Source organism: Crinia signifera, chromosome 5 (genome assembly GCF_055691185.1).
Source record: "Crinia signifera chromosome 5, ASM5569118v1, whole genome shotgun sequence".
Taxonomy (NCBI): domain Eukaryota; kingdom Metazoa; phylum Chordata; class Amphibia; order Anura; family Myobatrachidae; genus Crinia; species Crinia signifera.
In genome coordinates this window covers 169,255,164-169,274,743 of record NC_139221.1, presented here as the reverse complement: position 1 = coordinate 169,274,743, position 19,580 = coordinate 169,255,164, and the positions used below count along the sequence as shown (strand labels likewise).

Sequence of the window (19,580 nt, the reverse complement as noted above, 5' to 3'; positions counted from 1 at the left end):
TGTCATGGCCACATTGTGATCGCAGCCAATGCACAGTCTAACGATAATTGGTTTATTGTGCGAGCAGTCATCAGTTTTTTTTTTTTTCAAATCATGATCACCTCTGTGTATAAATTATATATTAAAAATAAGGTTCTTGTGTAGTTTCACGGCGCCAGCTACTTGCGGGTTGTACGCTCGCCAAACTATCTAAAATAAAGTAACTTAACTCCATGCCAACGTGGATAGTTCATACCCCCACTATCCACGTTGGCATGGAGTTGATTTTAGATAGCGTGGCGAGCGTAGAGAGCCCCCGAGCCCGCAGCCTGGGCGAGCGAAACTGCACAAGTACCAAAATTAAAACTGCAAGCTATCTCCCATAGACTGGTGATTCACTATTAGTTAAAATACATATTGGCACTGAACTAATAGTGGATTATTGTTTTGTTTTTTAGAGTGGTGCACGAATCAATATATCAGAAGGATCCTGTCCAGAGCGAATCGTAACAATAACAGGACCGACAGATGCCATCTTTAAAGCATTTTCAATGATTGCACTAAAATTTGAAGAGGTGAGTAAGCAACGTACTAACATTAAAACTAAAATAAAATGAACTAAGGGGAAATTCACTTAGCCCCATAATTGGAGTGATAAAAGAGGGACTTTAATGCATACTGTAGAAAGTTTATTTAGTCCTTTGTCAATGACTGCTTGTTTTATAAGAGATGTTTTTTAATGTAATTTGTTTTCCAGAGTGCAAACTTTGAGACTTAACTTTTTAAAAGGCACACTTTACATATTAGCAACTTTTATCAGATAATAGTTGTGTTATACCTGTAAGTTTTATATAAAACATTACTTTTATTATTATGTGATACCTTTACAAATACTATTAGCTTCCGTAATGAGGTACATTGATTTTTTTTTTATTAATTATAAATTTGTATTAAACATGTATATAATTCAAGAGAAGTATCCATAAGTAGTGAATAATCGGGGTGATAATTTCCATCTTATTGTAAAGCAAATATCTAAATATAAAATAAATATATGGCAATTTTTTTTGTATATTAATTCATTAATCATAGAAGTGTATAATATACCTCTGAAAAATGATAAGAATAAATTGTCATTCATTAATGTTATCTGCAGAATTTATACAAATCCAGAAGTGTTTAGGTACCGTATTTGCTGGCGTATAAGACGACTGGGCGTATAAGAGAACCCCCCAACATTTCCACTCAAAATATAGAGTTTGTTATATACTCGCCATATAAGACTACCCCCTCTTCCGCACACCTTCCACACACCAAATAAAACGTAAAAGAACATCAGATTTGATTTCAACATGTTAATTTATATTATACCGTATTATACCGGTATTATATGAGTGCCATTAGTATTAGAATTAGTGCCATTACAGTACTTGTCATTGTCACCATTGTACGGCCGCAGCGAGACCGCAGCGCCTTCGGCCCGCCCCTGCATCTTCCTGTGACTGGCACTAGTGCGCAAGTGCGCATGTTCGAGCTCAGGGGCGGGCCGGAGCGCCAAAAAGGCTGGCACCCCTATTTAGCTGCTGATGCTTGCCGCAGCCACGCTGATGACCCGCCGCGGCCACGCTGATGACCCACCGCGACCGCGTTTTACTAGATGGTATGTAGAATGAGGTGGGCGGGCATCGGGAGGCCACTATGGGCAGCTATGTCTATCCCAACTGAAGTGCACCCGGCGTATAAGACGACCCTCCCACTTGGAGGCATGTTTTTCAGGGGGAAAAGTCGTCTTATACGCCGGCAAATACGGTAAATATTAGTTAATACTTAACAAAATTACTATACCAGCAGATAGAGATAATACATTATTTAATGATGTTGTAATTGCTCTGTTACTTTTCATGTGAAATACATCATGATTCTGGCAGTTCAATATAAGAACACTTTGGTCCTGATTGCAGGACAAATGTGTTCTCAAAACAGGCAAAACCATGTGTTATGGATATTTAATAATCAAAAAGAAATGAAGTCTTTTGAAGATTTTTATTCAGGTAGATGTGTATACAGGCAAATGAGGTAAATTGCAAGCTGCTTACAGAAAAATTATTCAGATGTATATACTTTAAAATATTGACATTACAGATCAAGGTAGACCAATCAAAATAACTAATTAACAAGTCAATCATGTACTGTACACCAATCAAATACTGTGCTTTCCAAAATTCATAAAATTATTAAAATTATTTAAAAAATCATGCACCCCCTAATGGTTCATTTCCACATACGCTGTCATAACACATTATATTCATAATGAAATTAAAACTTGCTTAAGCTTCATTTTCCAGTTCCCTTTTTTCTTGGATGTTAGCTAACCACAGTCTATCATCTTGTTGCCACCTGGTGCAAAACTTGTATAGTTTGAGACATCAAATAGACGCTAACTCATTCCTAAAAAGACATTATATTGTTATTTCTATAAGAATAAAAGCATATATTGCATCATTCAGCTTCCAATAACAATTTAATAATCCATATCACCATGTAAAATGTGGGTGGGGCAATTGTAACATGTGCAGAGAGAATTATAATGTGTACACACGGTCCGATTTCCTTTCTGATGTTGACGATATAGTCAACATCGGATCGGCATCGGATCGGAATCGGATGCAGATCGCAAGGGTTTTAACCCTTGCGATCCCGATCCGATCCCGATGCGCGTTCACGTATCGGAAGCCAGAAAGTCTTGGCTGCCTTGTCTATATAGTGCAGATCTGCACTATATAGTCAAGATAGGATGCAAATCGGATGTGCCTTAAGATCCTATCCACGATCCTATCTGATCGGATCGTGGATAGGATCTTAAGGCACATCTACCGTGTGTACACACCATTAGAGTTGGTGAGTTATTTTGTTTCTGGCTGATTTATTTTTCCACTGCAATCTAGATTTCAGTTTCAACACACCCCACCCAAATCTAATGGGGCCTACATGTGGGACATTACTCTGTTCCGTTCGCATCTCCCAGTGTGGGCAGAGGGAATGGGGCGGTGGTGAGGGGACGCGCCCATGGGAACCCCCAGCATTTCCTGTGTGTTCCCATGAAAACTCTGTGTGTTCCCATGGAAATTAGACAGTGACGCGGCTGACCGGGGCACGCAGCTGACATCACCGGATGTTAGCTACCCGTCCTCTTCCCGTACAGGGAACACACAAAGCTAAGACACTAGAGAGACAGTAGTTTTACATGTACCTTACAAATCATTTGATTTGGTCGCTGAATTTCACAGTGTTACGTGTGGACTAGAATAAGGTCCATGATGAGATGTGTGCTAGGTGCGATTTGAGCCATACAATGTGTGCTATGCAATTTTGACTGTACAAATGCGGGGTTATTCTGGTAAGGCAAATTCCTTCTCTAAAGGACAAAACCATGTGCACTACTAGGGGGGCAGATGTAACATGTGCAGAGAGATTTAGATTTGGGTGTTATTTTGTTTCTGGGCAGGGAAAATACTGACTGCTTTATTTTAACACTGCAATATACTGTAGATCTCACTTTGAAGTAAAACCCCACCCAAATGTAATTCTCTCTGCACAAGTTACATCTGCCCCACCTGCAGTGCACATGGTTTTGTCCATTTGAGAAGGAATTTGCCTTTTCGAGTGAACCAGAAAAAAACACAACTTTTACAGTCCAAATCGCATAGCACTTATTCAACCATGGTGTGTGGTGAACCATGTGCAATTTGATCTACACGCAATAATCGCACCATGGGCCTTATTCTGGTTCATTCGCTTGGACGCAAATTTGCACAAGGACTGATGTTTTGCGCATGCGCAGCAGCATTTCTGCACATGTGTATACGCTGGGTGTGTGCAAACTCGGCGAGCAGTCTGGTCACCGAGTGCATGCTCTCAGCCTTGTGAACGGGGAGGGGGGGGTGGCGAGGGGCATGGGGTGCTGGGCTGATGCATTTGCATATGTGTACGCCGTGCATATCATGGGCATTCCCATTAAAACACTGGGCGTACATATGCTAATGCGGTCGTGGTGCGCGTTCAGGGGGCGGACAGCTGATATAGCAGGATGTCAGCTGCCTGCCCAATTCCCTGCATTTCTTTGCTCATATGTACGAGTGGTCTGGGCCATTCTTTCATATGAGGGCACCTTCGCCATCATTTGGATGGTCGGTGACCATCCAAAGATGGGGGAGATTCCCACTGGCATGCGAATGGATGTTCATGTAAAACATCTCTTTGCAAGCCTTGCAAACTAATTTGGAGTGCGAATGGGTGGTGCGGGATAGTTAACAGTTGATGTTATATTCAAGGAGTACAATGCCCCATGTTTATGGAGATGTTAGATACTACCTTATAGTAGTAACAGCAGTCCAGCGGCAGTGTGAATAGGAGATGCTCCGACGGCTCAAACTACAACCCGCCCATCGCTGCCGTCAGATGATGGACAGATGATTTTAGCAGGGAGCAAGCCGTTACTTGTAGGAAGGTAAGCTGTCCAGCAGTGCTGTAGAGGCATGATGTACCGGCGGCTCTGGCTACACCCACCTGGCGCTGTTGTCTGGTGACGGATAGCTGCTGGAGGATTTTAACAGGGAGCGAGCCGTTCCGTGTGCAAATAAAGCTGCAGGTGATACCTGGCTCCAAAGCAGGGTAAGAGCCAGCTGAAACAATTACCGCTGTGTCGGCTTGACCAGTTCTCTGCACAAAGCTCAATGGGGGGTGGTGAACAATCCAGTTGAAATAAATGCTATGAAGGGGTTCAGCAATCCCCAACCCTTGACGAATTTCTCCGTTAAATATCACAAAGGTTTCTTCAGAAGGAATGTTTATCATCTATTCTGAGGCTGAGCGCTCTTCCTTTATTGATTCCCGTCCATTGGGTATGTTACCGCTATTTGACAACATCTGGTAGCACAGACAAATGTACCTGGGGGATTAAGTAAAAACTGGAGCTGCACTGCATTCCGGAGCTTGTAGTGTCCGGTCTAGGAATTGTCCAGCACAAGAGACTAATTTTACCTATTGGTGGGGTCTACAGTACAAGCTCTAAGTGGAGTTCTATCTGGAGGCAATAATTTGTGTCTGTTCACTATATGCTTATTGTTAGCCTCTTTTTATGATTCTTTTCATGTAATTTTAGGATAATATATAAATAATACTTTAATATGTTGATGCACTTTCTATTGTTGTATTTGATTTTCTTATGGTCTAATCAGGTACCCAGTATACCTGGCTGCTATCTACAAAAATAAGTTATACAAAACAGTAGCTTAAAATAGTCAGTGCTTATTAATATTGTGATTGTTAATTGTTCCAATGAATTTAATTAGCGCATGATGTTTTGATTCTTTTGTTTTATTTAGGTACCCATACACTGTACAATTATTGTATGCAATTTGGACTAGATTGCATCACATTGCCTTGCAAAACATATGCGATGAGATGCAATCTAGTCTAAATTGCATACAATAATTGTACTGTGCATGGGCATCTTAACAGACAGTATTTACCCTGCACAGAAACAAAATAACTCACCCAAATCTAACTCTCTGCACATTTTACATTTGTCCCACCTCCATTGCACATGGTTTTGCCGGATTTGAGAACAAATTTGTCCTGCGATCAGGTCTAAATTAGGCCCTTTATTATTGGAGTGCTGCGTTGTTTGGATGATGTTAATCCACACAACAGAGTAATCCACTTCAGAAATTACCCAATGCTCTGTTTAAAATGCAACTTCATTCAATAAAATGCTTTGAGCTGTAGCATTGTTGGAACTGAAATAATATGTTAATTTTCAAACTGTTTGATCCTTTTTTGCTCCCTCTATAGGGAGAATCAATTGCTTTCCAGTTAATGGCAATGAAAAACTAAAAATAATCCTTTTAAACTGGTCTCAAAGCGGATTTAAATTGAAAGAATAATTGCACACTATCATCTCCATAACTATATAATCCAATTATGTATTCATGTCAATGTTTTACATTTCAGAGGATATATACTTCACATAAGGCTTTTATTTTCTCCTTTAGCTACAGCTAAGTGGTCATATTTTATGTACTGCATTAACTATAACGTAAAATATTTGCAAAGTGTAATATAGCAAAGTATGAAATGCATAGGTGTGCACAGCACATTTTATTAGGAAGCTGGATCTTGGAGGGGGGACAGACACGGCCGAAACAGGAGGAGGATATGGATGGAGCTTAGAGGGTGGGGGGAAATATGTCTGTAGCTGATGGAAGGAGATTTCACTGGAGCTTGGAGGGGGGTGGTCGCATTTGCCATATGTCTCAGCATCTGCCAGCATGTCACCATTAGTGTGTACATCTGTTGATGTGTCCATGTGTCAGCATATGTGTGCCAACATCTGTGTGTCCATGTGTCAGCATGTCAACATCTGTCTGTGTATCAGTGTCCACTTGTTTGCATCTCTGTGTTTTTCTGTCTGTCTATATGTCAACCCAGGGCCGGTGCAAGGCACCGGAGCACCCTAGGCGAGTCGGGGTGGGGGCGCCCCGGTGCCGGGGGGGTACCTGCTGCGACGTCTGGGGAGCGGGCAGGGGGTCCGTGCCGGCGTCTGACAGGAGCGCGCAGGGGGTACCTGCGACACTGTGTATAAAGCTGGCGGCGTCGGCGTCTCTGCAGTGATTAAGGTGCTGGAGCGGGCAGGGGTGTCCGTGCCGCGGGGGTACCTGCGGCACTGTGTATAAAACTGGCGGCGGGGTTCCTGCAGTGAGTAGAAAATAACTAGCGCTACGCAGCGGCGTGGGAAGCGCTTCTGGGTTTGAAAACACTTGCCGCATGCTGATTGGCTGAGATTCAGCCAATCAGCGTGTGGCCAGTGTTTTCAAAATCAGAAGCGCTTCCTGCGCCGCCGCATAGCGCTAGTTATTTTCTATTCACTGCAGGGACCCTGCCGCCTCCGCCGCCAGCTTTATACACAGCGCCACAGGTACCCCCGCGGCACGGACACCCCTGCCCGCTCCAGCACCTTAATCACTGCAGGGACGCTGACGCCGCCAGCTTTATACACAGTAACTAACTCTCCATGCTGGGGGCGAGGGGTGAACTGCCTAGAGCTGCCTAGTTGTGGCGCCGGCCCCGTGTCAACCTCATTGTATAAGTGTTAGCATCTGTCAGTAGTAGTAGTAGGGGTTATTCTAGTTCACTTGCAAAGGCACAATCACTCTCTTATGGACAAAACCATGTGCACTGCAGGTGGGGCAGATGTAACATGTGCAGAGAGAGTTAGATTTGGGTGGGGTTTGTACTTCAAACTGATATCTATATTGCAGTGTAAAAATAAAGCAGTCAGTATTGACCCTGCACAGAAACAATAAAACACCCAAATCTAACTCTCTCTGCACCTGTTACATTAGCCCCACCTGTGCACATGGTTTTGTCCATGTCTCAGCATCTGTCAGTGTGTCAGGAGCTTTAGTGCCCCGCCTGCTGGGACTAGTAGTTCTCCAAGACCTTGCATGCAGTTCCAGTGGCAAACACAGGATTTTTAGAGGGGGTTTCCAAATGTAATCCAAAATCTCCCACTCTGCAGGGCATTGGAGTAAGTACGCGAGTCTGGGGGAGTGTTAACAGCACCAAAAATTGGTCTTTTTATACACTGGATACTGTATGAAATACAGTATTGATATTTAACGGTACAGATGGTTTATAGTATAGTGGTCAGGAAAAGGTTAAACACATAATTAATAAATACATAAACATAACAGAACCAGTACTGCACTTTCTAAGCTCATAATCTTCCACTTCATGGTAAGGCTCCCGTATCTTCCACCTGGCAGTTGCTCTCTGGTCCATTGTGATGTTTGAGGGCTCAGATTCACACATACAGTAAATGTGGTAGAAGAAGCTGGTATGCTGGGCATGTGCAGTAGCTCTGCTCTACTGATCATATTATACCAGTGCTATTGTTGTCATAATTTAAAGCACTTGCCAAGAGGAGGGGGGTTTCTGGGCAACCAGAAACCCCCCTGCATTTGCCTATGGGTTCAGGCTTGCTGGGACTCACAACAATGTATAATAGTTGTTTTCTGTTTTTTACACAATGGCTATCAGCCCGATGCCCTCAGCTCAGGGTCACCCAGGATAGCCCCAGGCTTCAGCCCAGGCAGGGTTCATTTTATTGGGGGGTTCCCACTCCCCCAGGATCCCTGCCTTGGCTGACTGGTCAGGGGGTATAATGGCTCGGTTGTGGGACCTTATATAATAAGTGTCCCCTGGCTGTGGCCTTAACCTGCTGGCTGGTTGGGCCTGGTCCTGGTTTTCAAAATATGGAGGATCCCTACTCTTTTTATCCCCTGTATTTTGGAAACCAGGATCGGCTCTTTGGTCCTGGGGCTGGTTAAGATCGTGAGGGGGTGATTCCTACTTGTATTCTGTCTATGGCATATACATTCGTAGTCATAAATACTGTACAAATACGAATGAGCCATGAATATGAATTGTCTTATTTCCGGCATAGTAAATGCCGAAAATACATGTAGGCAGTCGTACTTGCATATGACTGCCTACAATACACTGAAAATAGACGTATTCATGTTAGTAAATTTCCACTTTGTGTCAGTGTCAGAGTCTGTCTGCATGTCTGTGTGCCTGCATCTGTATGTAAATGTGTCAATGGCTTTGTTATCACCCCAGTCTACCGCTTCTGTCATCTTAAAGACACACTCCATTTTTGAGAGAACAAAACCCATTTCTCTAATGCACGCTATAGTATGTCTTGGAATGTTGTAGCACTAATTACCTTTCATATCTTCATATCCCCCACTATGAAATTCCCTATAGCCATCATGCCACATTGTGCAATAGGGGGATACGATCAGATACCTCCCAGCACCTTGCTCTGAAATCCAGAAGTGTGAGTTCGCAAAATGCAGGTCTTATTGGGAAGACTACTACTCGCATACTGTATGTTAGTACATCTGCTGTTATGATCAATGCAAAATGTGGCAGTATGTAGCACTGATGCTTGTTTAATGACCACCTGAGTATCCGAACACCATGGTGGTGGACTTATCTGTTACGGGGCATCAGCAAAAATGTTGCCAACTGGGCTCTTTGAGCAGGTGCTAGTTTACCAGATACAGGGGAAAAAATGGTGGGGTTGCCCCCGTATTTAATAGAAAAACAGCATTGGGCTCTTGGGGAACAAAAATAATAGGGATCCTAAATATTTTGGAACCAGTGCAGGGTTCCAAAAGGCAGCAGGGTGATGCCACAGCCAGGGGGAGACTATATAAGCTTCTCCAGCCAAAACATCAGCTATGGACAGGGTCCTTTGGAAGTGTGGAACCCTTATTAACACACTTCTAGCTTAGTTTTTTCACTTTTGTGCAGCCCTGGGGTGACTTGCTTATGCTGGACTTTTGGGGTTCCGCGCCCCAGATCCAAACTTAGTATTAGGGACCCACCAGAAATGAGGTTTCCGTGAAGCTGGTTGGTGGGCAAATATTTCTTGGCCAATTGATATACCAAGAACCTCTGTTATTGATTGATTGATTAATAATATGGAGTGTGCATCTGCACCACGTGTTTTTCTTTGCAGAACTACAAGTCCCAGCATGATAACACCGCATGTCTATTGGGTGTACATTCTAAGATCCCCCCCCCCCCCCCCCTAGAAGTGTGGAACCCCCAATAAAATGGTCCCTCTAGGCTTCACCCAGTCATGCCCAAGGCTTTCCTCTACACCCCTGGGCAGTGGGTACTGGGCTTATTTTCTTTTGTAAGAAATAGAGAAAAATAACGTTGGGTTGTGCTGTCAAATTACAAGTCTTAGCAAGCTTCCCCTGCACGCAGGGACTTGGAGAACCACAAGTCCCAGCACGCAGGGCATTATAGTCCGACAGCATGACCAATGTTAAATAAAACACAAACACACACCCAGAGCAGTATACTATAACTTTAATAAAATACATGTATACACACATTCACACACGCAAACATACTGTACATAATCACCTTGCCACATGCTCCCCTGCAGGTACAGATGGAGCGCCTCATATAGCTCCAGCCCTCACCAGATCCCCACCGCTGGTAAGAGCTGGTGGAGAGGTTCCTCATCCAACAGGGATGCACCAGCACTTGCTTCCCTGTCTCTCGCAGCGGGGAGCAGAATCCTGCCTGAAGGTGGGAAATGAGTTAAATTGAAACAAAACACACAATAGGGATGAAAGTAAATGTGAAAATACCGTAAATGTTACATGTGTTGCCCCTGAGGCCAAACAGCCACAGCAATCCAGGAGGACCTACAACCAAGAAATGCACCCCATATGTGATATCCGATGTATATATGATTATAAGGTGAGGGAGTAAGCAAAATGATGATAAAAATTATTGAGAAATGGAACCCCCTCGGCTATAAGAAGTAGACATATCGACCCTACCCCATGTTTTCCTAATGTGTCTGTATTATGTGTTTTTAAGTATGAATGACTGTTGATTTAATTGTTTGTTTAATGTGATTAAGTATGTAATGGATATATGGGTTATATCCAGGAATACGTTGTTATGTAAAAAAAATAAAAAAATAAGGTGAGGGGTGCATTTCTGGTCTGTGGGTCCCCCCTTGGCACTATGAGGGTAAGTCCTACTATACATATTTGCTGAGTGTTAGTCTGTGGGACTGTGATTGTGGGACTGTCTCCTTTGCATATGTCATAGGTGGATTTATGGGCTCTTTGGGCTGCTGTTGCTGGGCTGCTCCATGGCATCATATCGTACACTTTCTATCACCCCTTTAGTTTGTTTAGTATATATGTAGCACCCTTCACATTTATTATTACCTCTTACTTAGGTAAGTCTTATCACATATAATTTCCCCTATCCCTTTTACTATCACTTTAATTTCACACCAATGTGATGCATTGGGGTGTTTCTGCTGGGCTGGCCTGGGGGGTCCCGTGCCCTGGACCTTTCTCAGAGTAGTGTTAGGGACTTGTCCTATTGAGGTAACCTGGAAGCGGTGGACAAGCCCATAATAATGGCCATCATTATGCTAATTACCTCAGAAATGCAATATAGCAATGATATTAAAAGGTCTAGCATTTATATTTAGTGTGCACCTGCTAACTCCTCCTCCTGCTTACTGCACTACAGGTCTCAGCAGGTAGCACCTCATATGTCCAGGGTGTGCAGTTTAGGGCCCCTCCCCCTATGTATTGTGGGTCCCCCTGGACTGCTGTGGCTGTTTGGTGTCAGGTGCAACACAGATTAACACTTATTTTCATATTTACTTTCATCTCTATGTGTGTTTTGTTTCTATGTAAATACTTTCCCACCTTCACTTCTCACTACTTTACCTCTCACTACTTCATCTCTCACTTCTTTACCTCTCACTTATTTACTCCTGGTATTTTCAGCAGCCTCTCCTACTAACCTATTGTCACTTTTTTCACTATATTTTTTTTTCACTTTTGTGTTGCCCTGGGGTCACTCAGCTGCTTCACTTTGGGGTGCCCCGCGTCCTAGATTTGTACTCCCCAAAATGTTAGGGATTTGCCCGACTAATGAGATCACCTGGACGTGGTGGGCAAGCTGTTACTTATGGCCATAACTACTGTATGCGAACAACCTCATTAAACATGCTCAATTTTATTGCATTGATTATTATTAATAAATTGGGAGTTTGAATTGTGTATCTGCAACCTTGTCTTTGTATGGAAAACAATAGCATACCCCACAACTTTTGTTTGTGTTAAATTTTGACCTGCCGCATCGAAGGCTACATTAAACACACCCACCCCATATTATGCAAATTAGCATTGTGGATGATTAGAAATGTACTCTGCATTGCGTATGGTTCTTAATGCGAACTCCTGTTATTTGATTTTGCCATGTTTGACACTCAGAATTCTAAGGATACTCTGTACGATGTACCAATACACTTTTATTTATATTAAGACATTTTAAGGGGTCAATAAATGTACAAATGAACAGGTAAAATATGTAGTAAAATTGTATTTTAACATTACATTTTAACCAGAAGGAATTATAATTGGGAATTATATTGTAAATTTTGTTATTAGCGTTGTTAATTTCTGTTCATACTACTCACTAATTGCTTATTGCTATTTCTTAAAAATATGAACCTAATTTAGAGAATATTTTTTTATTTTGAAGCTAACAGGTATGTTATGGTTATTATCATTGCAGGACATCAATGCTTCCATGACAAACAGCACAGTGACAAGTAAACCACCTGTAACATTACGGCTTGTTGTCCCTGCGAGTCAATGTGGATCTCTTATAGGAAAAGGAGGATCCAAAATTAAAGAAATCAGAGAAGTACATTAATAAAATACATTTAATAGAACATGAAATTGTGTACTTGACAGACTTTTCAAAAGGTTTTCTTATTTAACACTACAGAAAACATTTGGTGCCAAATGTAACAGGGTGTCAATTTTAAAGCAGCAATCATTTACTCTGTAAAACCTGGTTGATTTTGCCATGTACTTACTTGATTGCTACAGTACTTTAAAAAAATGGAAAATCTCTCTCAAAATCTCTCACTTTCTGATTCTCAGACTATTACATTTGGCACCAAATGTTTTAAACTCCATATAAACTTGTTCCTAAAAAATTTGTAAACAGTATTCTCATGAATATTGGTTACTCCCACAAAAACACTGCCTTCCTCTATGTGCAGTTACAAATGGTCTGATTTAGACCTGATTGCACAGCAGCCATGTGATCACCATGCAAATAGTCAGCCAGAATGTAATCCTGCACTTCGCAAGCCTGCGAATGGGTAGTGAAGATGTCGCAGCCCGGCAAAAAGCTGCATATACTGTATGTTCTCATCTCACTCACATTGAATGATTTTGCTACTGTGTGCAGTCTGTGTGTAGCCCTGGACTTCCTTGGTAGCTGTGATGAAATCAGCCTGATCAAGGCGGAGCTGACATCACAACCATAGGCGAATCTAGAATTATGGTAATGGGTGGTCCCAGATCTAGACAGAATAGCAGGGGGACCTTTGCGCGCGTCAAAAAGGGGGCATGGCCTCATGGGAAGGAAGCGTGGCATCACAAAAAGGGGTGTGGAATTACACTTTAGACCATACACAGTAATGCCCATTACACATTTTAGCAAACTCCGTAATACCCATTACACATAAAGCCACATGCCGTAATGCCAATTACACATTGTGCCACACATCATGATGCCCATTACATACTATATAACAAACCGTAATGCCCATTACATATTTGCCACATAAGTGCTGCTTACCTACGTGCTCATTGCTAGGGGGTTCTTGCTTGATGGCACCATAGTACCCATTACACATGATGCCGCACACCATAGTACCCATTACACATGATGCCGCACACCATAGTACCCATTACACATGATGCCGTACACCATAGTACCCATTACACATGATGCCGCACACCATAGTACCCATTACACATGATGCCGTACACCATAGTACCCATTACACATGATGCCGCGCACCATAGTACCCATTACACATGATGCTGCACACATAATGCCGCTTACACATGATGCTGCACACCGTAATGCCCCTTACACATTAAGCCACACATTATGCGTAATGCCCCCACATACGGCCACTTGTAGCGTCCCTTAAGAAATGCCCCCAAAAGTGCCACTTACTGTAAATTTTTATATGAGCCTTCGCTGCTGCTGCAGGGAGAGATGGAGAGCGGTGCAGCTGCTTCTATGGGGAGAGGAGCAGAGCGCAGCGCAGAGCACGCTCCCACCCCCCTCCTGGTGTCCCCTCTAGCGGAGTGGACATTTGAAATATTGTGCACGCTGTTGTTGTGTGTGATGTCGGGGGAGCACGCCGGGCGTCGGCACCACATGTTCAAAGGGGGGGCGGGCTTAGGGGAAAGCGGGGAGAAGAATTGGAGCGGAAGCTGCAGGGGTGACAGTCATTGACAGCTGGGCAGAGAGCAGGGGGCTGCCCGGCTGTATTCAGAGCACTGCAGGTCACGGCTGTTTGAAATAATACCCCTTTCACAACAGAAAATGCAGGGATTTACCTGGGAATATGGTCCGAGGATCATGCAGGGACATTCTTAGGCTGACCCCTTATACACCAGCCTAGTCCCTGCATTTTCTGGTGTGAGGGGGTGAGACAACCACTCCCCTCTCCCTACCCCCCGTTAACCAACCAGCTATATCTTCGGAACCAACTGACCCATTTACATGAGACCAGTATCATATTGAAGAAATTTTGAGTTGGCTTCGAATGATTTCGAGCTTCAGTGATGCCGAAGGGGGAACTGGCAGCCATTGAACTGGGTGGGGGTCGGAATTAGCGGGTCCCATATTATCCTTTAGGGAAAATGTTCTAGCTTTGCCTGGCAGTATCTCCGGTTCCCAGGGAGCTAGTGACACGGGGCTGGGCTCGTTGTAAAGCCCCATCCCTCAGCTACAAAATGGGCTAATGGGTGGTCCTGTGCACCCCCGGACCACCCCCTAGATTCGCCTATGATCACAACCGATACCTAGGCATGCATGCGTTTTTTTGAATTCTCATAAAAAGCCAGTTACCACGCCCTTACTGTCAATCACCTTATGAATGGACAGGGATTTTTAAAAGTACCATGTTTTCATCGCAGAATGGGCTCATGCATGCACACTGCGACCAATGGGCATGTCTATAGATAATCAGTCCCCATGCAAATTCACACAGCAACAATCAGGTCTGAATCAGGCCCAAAGTTACTTTTAAGGCAGGTAAAACCATTTGACAAGCTTGTACCACTCAGTTGAAATGGTTTAAAAGTCCATCCTAAATGACGGTTCAGATTTCACAGTAGTGAATTAATATCACAGATATAAAAGTGATTTGTCTGAAGCATTCCATGGTAACATCTAATAATAATAATAATAGTAACAATATTGATAATACAATAATGTAACCAAAGATTATGAAAATAACTGAATAAAAAAGTCAGATTCAGATGTTTTACCCATGTAAACATACATCCTAGCCAATTTAATTGAGTTCAAGTTGGAAAGTCCGACACAAAACAGCTCTATAAATTTGTATTTTGGGCTTAATTCAGACCTAATTGCAGGGCAAATTTGTTCTCAAAATGGGCAAAAAACTATGTGCACTGCTGGTGGGGAAATGTAACGTGCAGAGAGAGTTAGGTTTAGGTGAGTGTTCAAACTGAAATCTAAACTGCAGTGTAAAAATAAAGCCGTTTATTTACTAGGGGTGAGCATTGAGCCATATTTCAGGTTTTGTGTTTTGGTTTTGAATATGGTTCTCCTTTGTGTTTTGGATCTGTATTGGTTTTGCCAAAACCACCATTGTGGGTTTTGGTTTTGGATCTGAATATAAAAAAAAAATCATAAAAATACCTAAAATGACAGAATTTGGTGGTACACATTGTATATATATTAAACAGGACATGCACACAAACCACTTCACCATTTCAGTGACAGGGACTGCACACTTGTGGCTGAAATGGTTGGTTGGTTTGGGCCCCAGAAAACATGCTGGCAATGATCTCTCCCTGCACAAACTGGCTCTACAGAGGCAAGATGTCGTCATCATCCTCCAATCCCTCACCCCCATCAGTGTGTACATTCTCGTCTTTACAGACTATGAGAGAACCACCCTGTGACCTCCTCCCTGCACTATGATCCTTTTCTGATTGCAGGGAGGAGGAGAGCCAACCCCCCTGCCGCAGCAGCACAGTGCCGGGTAAGGGAGGGAGGGGGGAGCTGCCGGGTCCTGATGGGACCCGCTGACTCACCACAAAGGACAGCGCTTAACGAAAGAGCTGTCCTTTGCCATATTTATCGCATATATTACAGCATATGCAATAATTATGTATGCGGTAGCTGGCAATGGGGGGCAATAAGGGGGCGCGGATGTTAGAGCATGCCCCCCAACAACTGTTAACCCATATGTAGCCTTTGTAAAGCCATACACAGTAAGGGTAAGGACATTAACACTTAGGAACATCTTTCCTTATTTTAAATTTATTTACAGTTTCTTATATAGTGCAGCAGATTCTAATGTGCTTTACAAATGTTGACAACACTGAAATAACAAATTGGGTAAAACAGATAGACATAGAGGTTGGAGGTCCCTGCTGCAAGCTTCCTTATGCATCACTTGCAGCACATTCATCAAAAGTCATTGTCAAATTCAGAACTTTGGCTAAGAGCATAGTCAGTCCAGGGAAACCTAGCTCTCTTTTCTCTGTTGTATCCAAGCACCTTCAATCCACACCACTAACACCCCAATTGTCAATTTCCTGCTCAATCCGGAGGCATAAGCATGACTAATAGTGAAATAATTTGTGAGGTTGAAAAAAGTAATCAGGCCATCAATTATTTCCATTGCTGTTCACTGAAAAGGGTGCTGGCGCTAACATAATCGCTCCAGTTTAACTCCTCCTTCACTTTCTTCAGCTGCTTCTGCAAAAGCCTGAAGAGGAGAATGACCTGACCCATTCTGGCAGTGTTTGACTTAACTTCACGTGTGGCAATTTTGAAGAGTTGGAGAACCTTGCACTACGCTGAAATCATTCTCCACTGTGCTTGAGTCAGGTGTATTCCCCCTCCTTTGCATATGTCATAGGTGGATGTATGGGCTTAAAAGCCCAAGTGTAATTGTTGGCATCCAGTCTTCAACTTGCGGAATGTTGTCATTTTTCGAGAGGGAGGGGACTTCCATCTTCAGGAAAAGCTAAACCACCAGTCATGAATATAGGTATAGGTCAAAGCCTTAGCTTTTCGTTGCAACTTCATTTTGTGAATGGCACATTGCCAATATTAAGTTTACTTTGCTTTTTTTTTTATTAGTGTTACATTTTTACATTTGTTTATTCATGCCCTCTACGACACTTGTATATTGCAGCACAAGGCAGCACCACTGCACTTATATACAGAAAAACTACTAGACTTATATATGGTAGCATAGGGCAGCAGCACATGACTTATACACAGCAGCACCACTGGACTTATATATGCCAGCATATGGCAGCTCCACTGGACTTATATACAGCAACAAAGCACATCCTTAGACTTTTATACAGCAGCACAGGGCAGCACCACTTGACTTTTAAATGGCAGCACTTATCTACAGCAACACCACTGGACTGATATACGGCAGAACAGCACATCACCAGTGGACTTATATACAGCAGCACCATTGTACCAAGGGACTGGCATATAGTAAATGTAGTGCCATTATTGAAAAAGGGTAGTAAAACAAACCCTGCAAATTATAGACTGGTCAGCCATTGTGGGAAAATATTAGAGGGGGTAATAAGAGATAGCTTTAAAGATTTCTTAGAACACAACAAGGAGATACGTTAACCTCAACATGGGTTCGTTAAAAATAGATCATGCCAGACAAAATGTTGACTTAGGGAAATCAATGGATATAATTCTTCTTGATTTTGCAAAGGCATTTGCCACAGTGCTACATTAAATGTTGTTAAGAAAACTTGGTAACATGGGAGTATGGGGAAAAAAGTTGTAATTGCTTATACGATCGAGAACCAAGAGCAGAGGTAAATGGTAAACATTCCAGCTGGGGAAAGGTCCAAAGTGGATCATTATTAGGTTCCACCTTGTTAATATATTCATAAACGATATAGGTGATGGCTTAAAACATGGGTCCACGGGAGGAGGTTGCTAATCGCACAGGACCCTCAAATATATTGAGGAAGTAGGTGGACCCCTAATACGTATCTATTATAGAATTTTCTAATTGAATTTAAGCAGGGGTGTGCTACCACTGGACACAAAAATATGGACAATTGACAAGAGAGAGAGAAGTATGTCCTGGTGTGGTGCACCTATAAAGATTCAAACGAATAAAAATTAACTTTTATTGATATCTTTTAATATGGCGAAATATAAAAACACACATACACAACATATACGCAAAATGTGTTTAAAAAACGGCGGCTCTCTGACTTCACACCAATAATGACTGTGGGTAAGTATCAGTGTTACCACAGGTATTTAGCCGACACTTATATTAATAACATGTGAATACAATATCTGGGTGTCTACTTGGCTCAATTCCCCTTTATGTAGGTGCATGCACACTGTCGCCAGCGGGGTGGTTTGTGTGTTATGGCACCTGTATGGTCGGGGCCACAATTCAAGAAATTATATACTCGTGTAGTGTTGACTGACTAGGTGTCCCCTGAGACACTGCTAATAGGATGGAAGGAAGACTCTCAAAGTAAAAGGTGAACACAGATGTCGACCAGCTTGCATGAAAAAGAACTGAACAATAAACAATAAGCATGAGTTTCTGCAACCTCTATTCATGGGCTAGAATTGCACTAAATGCGAGGAGAACCACAATGTTAATCTCTCTTGTTCGTAGGTCGACATTGATTGACACTCCTAACGACCAGTGCCACCGGTCATTGATCATACAAATGATCTGGGTGATTGCTCTTGTAGAATAAGCCCCATGGGCACGTATATATCTCAAAATTTGGATTTATTGGGATTCTATGGAAAGAGTCAACACAAATGTCGATCCTTACTATAGGAGCGTGTGTCAAAAAACCTCTCTATGAGTGGGCTGGAGTAACACCCAATGGGAGGAAATTGCAACTCTTAAGTGTGTCACAAATAAGGTTTTATACAAGTTCTGTGGAAAAGGTCAACACAAATGTCGACCGATCACTGAAGGAACATGGACCAGAGTTTCAAATTATTTCCTATAGAGAGCAGGAATTGCACCTAATAAAAAGTAACAGTGGTGTGCAACTCTGTTAGATGATAATTTGCAACTGGTCTGTTCTGATGTATGATGCTATAGAGAGTCACTCCAACATGTTGATTATTTGTGTCAACATCAACATGATTTATATGGGCATTATAAATTTGCCCTTTTGCATTTTAATGATAGCAGTGTGTTCAAAACATTTTGATTGGTGGTACATATAGTCAGTATATAACAGTAAGTAGGGGGCTGCCAGGTAAATAAGCCGCTAGTGAGTGCTGAATAATTGTACACCTATAGTCCGAAGGGAACAATTAAAATGAAGATGTACAAAAAACGTTTTTAGACAAGGTCCAGAGTATGGGTAATTGCGCTGAGTATAGTGTGACAGCGTACCCCCTCTGTGTATGGCACGTTTGTAGAAGCGGCTAATGCGGAAAGTGCCTATCTGATAAGCCGTGGGCGTTAAGGAGCACGCTCCAGCTTAAGGCAATATCGCTATAAGAAGGTATGCTATGGCGTGCCCCCAATAAGTTTGAGGACAAGTGGTCCCAGTGTGTCACTTGTCGTGCCTGCCGCACAGCGATCAAGCGATGCACACTACAGATAAGGGGTTCCTGTGGGTAAAATACACAATTCAAAATACGTCCTAGTCAGAGTGCGAGTCAGAGAGCGTCACCGCTAGCCGGCGCACGCTTCGCATTAGCTTTGGCCTTGAAAAAGCTAATGCGAAGCGCGCGCCGGCTAGCGGTGACGCTCTCTGACTCGCACTCTGACTAGGACGTATTTTGAATTGTGTATTTTACCCACAGGAACCCCTTATCTGTAGTGTGCATCGCTTGATCGCTGTGCGGCAGGCACGACAAGT

General features: G+C 42.8%; 1 protein-coding gene across 9 annotated transcripts in view; it reads left to right on the top strand.

The window, feature by feature from the left end:
• The window catches only part of LOC146080714 (poly(rC)-binding protein 3-like), a 517,154-nt gene that overhangs the window by 342,751 nt on the left and 154,823 nt on the right, over positions 1-19,580 (top strand). For all 9 annotated transcript variants that reach the window (XM_083188286.1, XM_083188279.1, XM_083188283.1 and 6 more), the window contains 2 exons: positions 438-554; positions 12,178-12,309. In XM_083188286.1, the coding sequence (XP_083044412.1) occupies positions 438-554; positions 12,178-12,309 (249 nt within the window). The remainder of the gene's footprint in view (positions 1-437; positions 555-12,177; positions 12,310-19,580) is intronic.